The following is a 10,790-nucleotide window of genomic DNA, read 5'->3' on the forward strand; positions in this document are numbered from 1 at the left end:
ATTGAAATATAGTCTGTTCTCTAACGATAGTCTATCCTGTAACAGTGACCTCAGTCATCTCGTTGGTTTGAGGATGGGAGACTGATGTAAATTGGAGCTTGATGTGTAATTTCTTGCAGTAGGTTATGAAGGCGTTCCAATCGATTTGTTTGCCATTATCTGCTATTATGGTATATGGAATTCCGTATCTGTTGAGTATGGAGCGTTCCATAAAGTCAATTATACAGTTGGATGTTATTATAGAAACAACTTCTATTTCTACCTACTTGCTAAAGTGATCCACAACTACGAAGATGTATTTCCTTTGGTATGGTGCTTAGAGAAAGGGACACACGATATTGATACCCCATGTTGCAAACAGCCAAGCTGGATGAATGACTTTTCTTACTTCCGTGTGAGTCTTGATGTGAGACAAGTATGCCTAGCACGGCTTGCACTTGCTGACAAACTTGGACGCATCTTTGGTTCTTTTGGGCTAATAAAAGCCCTGCTGCCTTTTGGACTAAAGTATCATCACCCTTGTGGCTGCAATAGTCTCCTTCATGAATTCATTTCAGTATGTCTTCGACATCTGTGAAGCCTATACATTTGAGCCATGAGTGGCTAAATGACCTTCGGTAAAGAATGTCATCAATTAGTATGTATCGATCGGATTTATGGATGACTTTGATTTGCTCAGTTTTATCTTCTAGTAAGGCTTCTATTTTTAAGTAAGAGAAATATGATAGAACTATTCTTTTCTTAGGTCAGTGGTCATTATACCTCTACCTCATGGTTTACCTTATTTATGGTATACCATCATTAATACCTTTAACGTCAAAGGTTTTAACGAAGGTGAACGGCGGTATATATGGTCATTATAAGTTAATAACGACGGTGTTTATATAATTAACAATGGGATGAACTCTCATTTTATGTAAATGTTTTGCTTCCATAAAACTTCGATGCGATTTTTTTCCAACTGATGTGTTTTGCAATTTTCTCTCTTCCGATGCGGTTGATTTCTATTTTCCTTCCCTCTCTTAGCTGAAGTCATCGCTCTGAAGGAGAGTATCAAATGAGTAGTAGATCTTGGTGTGAGTAATGTTACATTTAAAATGGATGTTAAAGTGGTTGTTGAGAGTTTTCTCTCAACAAAGATTAATATCTTGGAGTTTGGTTGCTTGGTGATGAGTGCATGGACTTTTTATGTAATTGCTCGAACATGTTTGAAAATTAGCATTTTCACGAAATATCGCTAACAGTTTCAACCAAGTTCAATGGAGTTCAATTCTGGTGTTAACATTGGACAACAGCTTATGAAAATGAGGGTTCAAATTCAAGCCACACACAAGTCCATTATGAACCAACTCAAGTATTACAAAACACTCTTGATTTTCAGCAAAACACCAGAAATTTATTACAAACAAATGGCTTTAACTCAATCTGCAACATCAGATCATAACAGATCATTCAGCAGTTTCCTAGCTCCACCCTCTACTTGAACCTCTTCTTCAAACTTCATAACAATTCAATCATTTATTTTGAAATTAACAGCTGCATTTCACATCATATACCTTTTAATGCAAACATGAAAGAAAGAATCTGAGTCCCACTCTATGACCTATATGTAAGCTTAAACTTCTCTCTCAAGTAGTCTCCACTTCGTATCGGAGAATATCTGCAACCACCCATACAACTTCACTAACTATAACATTATATTCATCAAACTCTACTTTCTTTCAATTAACATTATATCATTCAGCTATACCTTTTGGGACATGATTCACTGCAACAACTTTCCAAGCATTCCACAATGCAGTCTGTATTAGGACTGAAGAAGAATGCCAGCTGAAATATCATAACTTTAAAAACTTCAGCAACATATCAGAAATTTCTATATATGCAAAAATTTTGAGTTTCATGACTTCAAACTTTGGAAATTGTTCAAAACAGGATCACTGGCAACTTTTGGCATCACTCTGATAGTAACAGGTTTATTCATAAGCTAAATTAAGTTAAGTTCAAACAACAATCAAATCTAAAGACAACAAAAAAAATGAAGAAAATAAGAGTAACTAGAGAGTTACCGAGTAACGTTCTTGTTCTGTTGGGATCACTCTGTGTAGTGTGGACCTGAAAATGAACACGAATTTTAGGAATAAAAAGAAGAAAGGGCAGAGAAACACCCCACCATGAAAACTTCCCTAATACAGCTATTTTTATCAGTCATTGACCCATCAGAGAAACAGCCTCTTGTGAACATCTAAACAATTGAAGGAGGAAAAGTCAGTAGAAAAATAATTACCTAAACACGCCATTAGTCCACCTCTCCATCATGTCCCCAATATTAACGATGAAGGCCCTGCAAGTTTCAATTTACAGATCAAAAGAATCACTAAGAAAAATTCTTAGTCATTCTCAAACACAAATTTACCCTCTCAAAGGCAACACATCTTCCCAGATTTGTGGTTCCTTGAATTTTTCCCTACAGACCTGTTATCATTGAGAAACAAAATCACAAAATAGTAGATTTCAACTCCAAACTCCATATCTTATAAAGGGAAAGTATAGCATCACACATCAGGAAATAAAAAAAAAAAAAGAGAGAGAGAAAGAGAGAGAAGAAGACAAGAATAGTAGACAGAGATGCACATGCCTGAAGTCCTGGCACGCCATCGCTCATCAGAAGAGTGACCATTCCAAAGTCTGAATGTGCTGAAGCACCAAATTTTTCTTCCTTGGAATGCCCCAGTTCACCTAACATTACACAAATTGGTTCAGATCTACTTTTATCATTAAGCAAATTGGTTCAGATCATAAAACTTGAACCTCCCAGGTTGAAACTTGTAACATTGAAATTAGAAAAAGACAGTTAGCTTATTCAAATTCCAAGGGAATTATGCTGCAAAACTGATTTGATAGTTAAAATTGGAGATGATCAATGAAAATGAAAACTCTGAAGATAATCTTGTTGTCTCAAATTATTTGTGATCAAGATTTCTCATAAAACCAAAAGCACTTGAAGCTAAACTGGATATGCTACTGATTTATTTTAAGAAAAATGGAGCATGAAGAAGCTAAATTAAGCCCACCTGGATAATGTAAGAGGAGAAGATAAGCATTAGGTCCATTCAGGGCTCCTATTTTCTCGAAGTAATCTTCATCTAAATTCAGAGCCAAAGCAATCAAAGAGATCAATCGTCTTCCAGCAGACCTGAGATGGGCAAATAGCAGCAAGTAAGAAAGTCTAGTATCCATTCAAATTCTCCGCAGGTTACAATGAATTGAGAATGAACAAAGATTCCACAAAATGAACACGATGATGGAAATTGAACTTACAGAGTTTTGTGATGGTAAGCCTCCATAATGGGTCTCCAATACGGTAGAATCTCTTAAATTTCATAACCATGAAAAAAAACCTTAGTACTCATATTAAATTTTATCTCTTGTGAAGCAACCTTAATCATATATATTTGTGTACAATACCTTCAGCAGGCTACATGTTGAGGTTACTTTTCTCTACAGAGTCTAGAGGACCAATAGTGAAGCTATCTTTTGAGTCACCTGTTTACGAGATCAAATGAAAATCAATATTTGTTTTCTATTCTCAATTTGCACTGTTCAACCATAAAATTATGAATGCTCACATTGGCACATTGAAGAAGAAGAAGAAAATGAAATAAAAACCTTTAAAATTGGAAGAGGGATTGAGATTCTCAGTGTACAATGACGTGTAACCCCTGGTTTCCTTGCGATGTAATTTCATCTTCTCATCTACGGGTAGCGAGAAGAATTTACTGCTTTGTTCGAATACTGTAGCAACCATGTCTTCCTCAACTCCATGATTTACAAGGTAAAAGAATCCATATTCAGCACATGCCTGGATACCAGTAAATTCAAAATGCAAGCCTCATCATTATCATATTATTCTAAGAGTATTCAAAGTTACTAATATTAAATGCTGCAGGTTGAAACTGAAAATGCAACAATCAGAAAGAAACTGAGAGAGACCTGACGGATTAAATTGGCAGTAGAGAAAGCGGGAGCTGATAGGTCGATAATTGGGAGTTTGGCAGTAGCAGCCATCTAGTGCCTTGGATTTTGACGTCTGCTGAGGATGATCATTCACCAATGGCGGATGAATTGCGAATTTTTTAATTTTTATCATGCTTACAAGTCGAAGAACACCCCAATTTACAATAATTCATTTCCTCTTTTGGCATGTTAATCATTTTGAAAGTGTTAGAAACTGAGCTTTCAAATAGATTGCAAGCCAAGAAAATCTAGTTTTTAAATAGTTTTTATTCCCAGTTGCTTAGATGATTCTAATTGAGATGATTTTGCTCTTCTTCTCTAATGATCATTCTCCTTTTTCTCCAAAGAAAATATAGAATATATAGATACTTTAAAATCCTTTTAAATAGATTGAATTGAATGATTATGATTGTTATTTATTAATTTCCTTTATAATGAAGGAAATCATATTTCAACGATCAAAGAGATCAATAATTTTTGTAATTTTTAAATAGATTATATCTGAAAACAGAGGATCAATAATAGTTCTTCTGTTAAGAAATTATGATTGTGATTTGGTGGATTTAAAGTAATCAATTGGAGGATAGAGCAAACGGGATTGGGCTCTTCACAATAAACCATGGCTACATGATTCAAATATCCTATTGAAAAGTTGCTTCATGTAGAATCTATCATTCTCCAGTGTGATTTCTTGCTTTCTAGAACTGAATCATACCAAAAATAGTGCAGAGTTCGAGTTTGGATAGAAGAAAATGTTACAGAAACTGATGACTTAATTTAACAAACTTTATTTTATGGGTTAAGGTGCAAAAATACCCCTAACGTTTTGGATCAGGAGCAATTTTGCCCCTAACGTCTAAAATGGTGCAATTTTGCCCCTAACGTTGGAAGTCAAGAGCAATTTTACCCTTAACGTTAATAAATTGGGTCAATTTGAGAAATAATTCATCAAAATATCTGTGTTTTATAATAATGTTTGAAATTGACCCAATTTATTAACGTTGGGGGTAAAATTGCTCTTGGCTTCCAACGTTAGGAGTAAAATTGCACAATTTTAGACGTTAGTGGTAAAATTGCTCCTCGCCCAAATCGTTAGGGGTATTTTTGCACCTTAACCCTTATTTTATTAAAGGACACTAAAAAATGCTATAAGGTCGCGTCACTTCCGTTGTTTTCATTAAGATTAAGGAGCAATTAAATTTATCCTGGTTTAGAAAGATCTAAAATTATTTAATACATAAACTTAAATCCGATTGGCTATAAACAATGAATTTAGGCTTAATACATACGCATCCCCTGAACTTGTCCTTTTCTTTCATTTTACCCCCTAAACTTAAAGGACAGCCTATTGACCCCCTAAACTTCCAAAAAAACCACCCAATTTACCCTTCCTCTCCGACGTGGCGCTGACCTGGAAAAGTACAGAGCTGCAATAATCCAAGCGCCACGTCGGAGAGGAGAGGTAAATTGGGTGACTTTTTGGAAGTTTAGGAGGTCAATAGGTTGTCCCTTAAGTTTAGGGGTAAAATGAAAAAAAAAAAAAACAAGTTCAGAGGGCTGCATATGTATTAAGCCATGAATTTAAGATATTTTCTGAATTCCAAACACTTTTTCACATTCCAAAACTTGAGAGAAAAACATTGAAAGTTTAAAAACGACAAATAAATGGAATTCAGATTATAGTTTAAAGTGATAGATATTATGGAACGGATGAAGTAAATAAAAAGCACAATGGACATATACTTAAGTGCATTCTATAGTTAATTTTCTTCACACACATTTCACATAATATAAGCTTAATACATAATTATATACTTAAACATATTAGTTTTTACTGTTTGTCACTCTGAACTTATACTTGAACGTATCACAACTTAAACTTGGCAGATTTTAGAGTTAACATGGAACCATCAAATCAAACCTCCACCTGTCACATTCCATGTCATGTCAACAAATAAGGGTGTTGAAGATCTAAAATTGACAAGTTTAGTTGTGAAATAGATCCAAGTATAAATTCAAGATGTCAAATGGCAAAAAGTAATTTAGGTGTATAATTATGTATTAAACAACATAATATATGTCACGATAAGACCATAACTATTCATATCATCAGAAGGGTTGTGAATCAGAATGACAAAGGACCATCATGTTAATGCAAACGTGAAAGAATCCGAATCCCACTCTATGATCCATAGAGAAGCTTAAATTTCTCTTTCAAGTAGTCCCCGCTTCGAATTGGAGGAAATCTGCAAACAGTCATACAACTCTGTATCTCAGTAAAAATAAAGAACATTTGTTGCCTATGTTGGGCATAAAATCCCAAACTTTTTCACTAAGTTGGCAATACCAACCATAAGGGCAGAAAATATAACAGTGGGAACTCAGCAATACCTTTCAGGACATGATTCACTGCAACAGCTTTCCAAGCATTGCACAATGCAGTCTGGATTAGGGCCGAAGAAGAATGCCACCTGAAATATCATAACTTAAAAAACTTTTAGCAACACATCAGAAAACCATGATTAAAGAAGGCCTGAATAAGAATTTTACAGCATGTTTAAAATTCAACCAAAATACATTAAGGCCGTCTGAAAGAATATGTTTTGTGTTGATATAATCTGTTTCTCCTTTTTTTCAGTAGAAATAATCAGTTTCTCCTATTCTTCTATAAGGCAGGGTTTCCCAGCAAGGTGTAAATAATATGTTACTGTCTTAGCGTTCAATCTCTATATATGCAGAACTTTTGAGTTTCAGGACTTAAAACTTTTGAAATTGCATAACATATACTTCATCATCAACAAAACAGGATAACTGGCAACTTTTGTTTTCCCAAATCCCACATGACCAAACAATCACTCATACAACTATTAGATACATTACAAAGATATTTCTTATTGATCAATATACATGATATCATCGGAATATGAAAATACAGCTAACAAAACTTAGACATTAGTTTAGCAATTAGCATACATTACAAATCTCTGATAGTAACAGGTTAATTCATAAGCTAAACTAAGCTAAGTTCATACGATAATCAAATCTAAATGCAAAAAATAAAGAAAATAAGAATAGCAAGAGAGTTACAGAGTATCGTTCGTGTCCTGTTGGCATTACTCTGTGTAGTGTGGACCTGAAAATTAATACGAATTTTAGGACCAAAGAGAATAAAGTGCTGAGAAACACCCCACCATGAAAACTTTCCTAATACAGCTATTTTTATCACAGTAATTGATACATCAGCGTGATAGCCTCTTGTTAACATCTAAATAATTGAAGGGGGAAAAGGCCAGTAGAACAATTATTACCTAAACATGCCATTAGTCCACCTCTCCATCATGTCCCCAATATTAACTATGAAGGCCCTGCAAGTTCCGTTACAGATATAAGAATGCCTTGAATCATAGAGCAAATTCTTACTCATTTGCAAAAATTGACCTAACCAAACTGTGCCAGGGAAAACAATATCAAAAAGGAAATTATTTGCCCTAAAACAAGCCACCCACATTTTAATCATGGACAATCAAAATTCATTTTACCATAGGCCATACGTTTCAGTTCCAACTTTTACAAATAGCAGAAGTGTAATTTGTTTGTATTCATCAGTGATATTCACCTTACCTTATAACAGCTAAAAGCAGCACTAATAGCCAGGCACAGGTCAACATTGGGGGAATTATTTGGCACATGACATGCCTTCACTAAAAAAGAAAGGTTTGCATCCACTACCTCAATATGACAGTAAAATTAAAATGAGAATATGTTTCGTCATTTACCCTCTTATAGGCAACACATCTTCCCAGATTTGTGGTTCTTTGAATTTTTCCCTACAGACCTGTTGTCATTGAGAAACAAAATCACAAAATAATAGATTTTAACTCCAAACTCAATAGGTTATAAAGGGAAACTATAGCATCATATGTCAGGAAATAAAAAACGGCAATGGAGAGAACAAGACAAGGATAACAGATAGAGATGCACATGCCTGAAGTCCTGGCACGCCATCGCTCACCAGAAGAGTGATCATTCCATAGTCTGAATGTGCTTTAGCACCAAATGTTTCTTCCATGGAATGCCCCAGCTCACCTAACATTACACATGTTTTCTCTCAACTCAACAGTTTCACAAGTCTTTTAACCTGAGACATGTGCACTACAAATCTACTTTTATCACTAAGGAAATTGGTTCAGATCATGAAACTTGAAGCACCCAGATTGAAATTAGAACAAGACAGTAAGCTTATTCAAAATTCCAAGAGACTTTCAGACTGAAAATCTGAATTGATACTGAATATTGAAAATGGTCAATGAAAATGGAAACTATGAAGTTAATCTCTTAAGAAAACTCAGTTGCAGAGGCAGGCATGTTGTCTCAAATTATTACACATCAAACTTTCTCATGAAACCGAAAGTACTTGAGATAAACTGGATAACTATCTAAGAGCTATTGCCAAATCCAACATCAGCCTCTGGCCTAGGCTTTGATATGATGCTGATTTATTTTAAGAAAAATGAGGCCCGAAGAACCCAAATTAAGCCCACCTGGATAACGTAAGAGGCGAAGAAAAGCATCAGGTCCATTCAGGGCTCCTATTTTCTCAAAGTAATCTTGATCTAAGTTCAGAGCCAAAGCAATCAAAGAGCTCAATCGTCTTGCAGCAGACCTGAGGTGGGCACATAGCACCGAGTAAGGAACTCTAGTATCCATTTGCTGTCACTAATAACTCTCAAATTCTCCACATGTTATAGTGAATTGAGAATGAATAAAGATTCCACAAATTGAATAGTCTACTGAAACCTAGTTGTTCAGGTATAGAAAAGTACTGACACATATGAAAGAATTACCCAATAAAATACTCTTTCCATAAAAAAAATTCACAAATTATTTGAAGTCGTAAATAAGGCACACATCCCAGAATTTGAAGTTTTGAAATGGAAGATGGGATCCCGAATGCAAAAACAAACCAACTAAAAAAAGATTGAAACCAAAACTGAAGACATTCATCTAGAATTACAAAATGAACAAGAAAATAAACACAAAGGAAGCTGAACTTACAGAGCTTTGTAATAGTAAGCCTCCATAATGGGTCTCCAAGAGGGGAGAACTTCTGAAATTTCCTAACCAGAAAAACAACTAAGTAGTACTCAACTGAATTTTATCTCTTGTGAAGCAAGCCAAATTCATGTACAATACCTTCCGCAGGCCACAGGTTGAGGCTACTTTTCTCTACAGAGTCTAGAGGACCAATAGTGAAGCTATCTTTTGAGTCACCTGTTTGAAGACCAAATGAAAATCAATTTTGTTTTTTATTCTCAATTTTCACAATTCAACCATAAAAAGAAAATTGAAAAGGAAAAGACAAAGTAAACACCATAACTATACTCTTCAAATAAAACAAGACAATTCTGAATCCTCACACACTTGACTGCATTGAAGAAGAAGAAGAAATAAAAACCTTTTGAACTGGAAGAAGGATCGAGATTCTCAGCGTACAAAGGTGTGTAACCCCTTTGTTCCTTGCGAAGCAATTTCATCTTCTCATCTAAAGGTAGCGAGAAGAATTTCTTGCTTTGTTCGAACACTCTAGCAACCAAATCTTCCTCGACTCCATGATTTACAATGTAAAAGAATCCATACTCAACACATGCCTTACGCAACAAGCAAAATCCAGTAATGAAAATTCAAACCAAACCTCACAATCATTTACCAATAGTCTTAACTTTAGTTAATTCCAATTTAAATTGAAACTGAAATGCAACAATCGAAAAGAAAGAAAACTTAGAGGATTATAGATTAAAAAGAGAAGAAATAGAGTGAAACCTGACGGATTAAATTCGCTGTAGAGAAGCAGGATGAGGATAGGTCTATGATTGGAAGTTTCGCAGCTCCTAGCGCCATTATAATTCGGTGATGGCTGATGAGTTACGGCTGTTTGGGATGTGTAGAAGACGAAGACGACTGGCAGGGGCATCTCCATCCGTCAAATAACCGGTTTTCATCATCACTCGATTTGGAAGTATGTCTATGGTTTTACTGTTGTTGGAAGTTTTGTATTTGTTGTATACTTTTGGCTCTGCTCTCTTCAGGTTAAATGCTTGTAGATACTTATTTACTTGAGATGATCTTTCACAATTGATGAGTTCTACATTCTGTTTTTTCTGAAGCTTTCATAGACGTTTTTCTTCTTTGGAGCTGCCAAATCTTCCGGCAACAAGAGAATGGTTCAGGATGGGGAAATGAGGAGGGGTTACACCAATGCATGTCTAAGTGGTGTCTATTGGAAGATACTTTCTAGGGACAAAAGGAGGGAAAATAAAGGGTTTACAAAGCACTGGGACCAAATCATTCGAATTTTATTCAACCGGATGATTATAAATTACAGGCTTAATACATACACAATCCGTGAACTTGTTCATTTTATCCATTTTATTCATTTTACCCTTTAAACTTAAGAACAACCTATTAACCTCCTAAATTTTTAAAAAAACCATTCAATTTACCTCTCTTTCCGACGTGGCGCCGACGTGGCACTGACCTGGCAAAATACAAAGCTACAATAATCCAAGTGCCACGTCGGAGAGGAAAGGTAAATTGGGTGGCTTTTTGAAAGTTTAGGGAGTCAATAGGTTGTCCGTTAAGTTTAGGGGGTAAAATGAAAAAAAAAGACAAGTTCAGGAGACTACGTATATATTAAACCTAAATTATATGTATGAAAATTAAAAACATAACATGAAAAATAATTAGCATTCCTTAAGTTCCAATTCATCTTTTTA

The 10,790-nt window shown here is 35.1% G+C and overlaps 1 protein-coding gene and 1 pseudogene across 1 annotated transcript; both read right to left on the reverse strand.

Annotated features, from left to right (window-relative positions):
• Window positions 1–1,417: 1,417 nt before the first annotated feature.
• On the reverse strand, window positions 1,418–4,412 carry LOC136212903 (2-oxoglutarate-Fe(II) type oxidoreductase hxnY-like; annotated as a pseudogene).
• Window positions 4,413–5,788: 1,376 nt separating this feature from the next.
• LOC136212919 (2-oxoglutarate-Fe(II) type oxidoreductase hxnY-like) lies at window positions 5,789–10,279 on the reverse strand. The gene is made up of 11 exons (XM_066002797.1): window positions 9,838–10,279; window positions 9,473–9,665; window positions 9,211–9,288; window positions 9,073–9,124; window positions 8,559–8,680; window positions 8,003–8,103; window positions 7,794–7,852; window positions 7,326–7,382; window positions 7,105–7,150; window positions 6,409–6,488; window positions 5,789–6,263 (listed from the first exon to the last, which is right to left on the reverse strand). Exons 1-11 carry the CDS (start codon window positions 9,913–9,915, stop codon window positions 6,200–6,202), a joined length of 930 nt encoding a protein of 309 aa, XP_065858869.1. The 5' UTR covers window positions 9,916–10,279; the 3' UTR covers window positions 5,789–6,199.
• Window positions 10,280–10,790: the final 511 nt, after the last annotated feature.

Source organism: Euphorbia lathyris, chromosome 1 (assembly GCF_963576675.1).
Source record: "Euphorbia lathyris chromosome 1, ddEupLath1.1, whole genome shotgun sequence".
Classification (NCBI taxonomy): domain Eukaryota; kingdom Viridiplantae; phylum Streptophyta; class Magnoliopsida; order Malpighiales; family Euphorbiaceae; genus Euphorbia; species Euphorbia lathyris.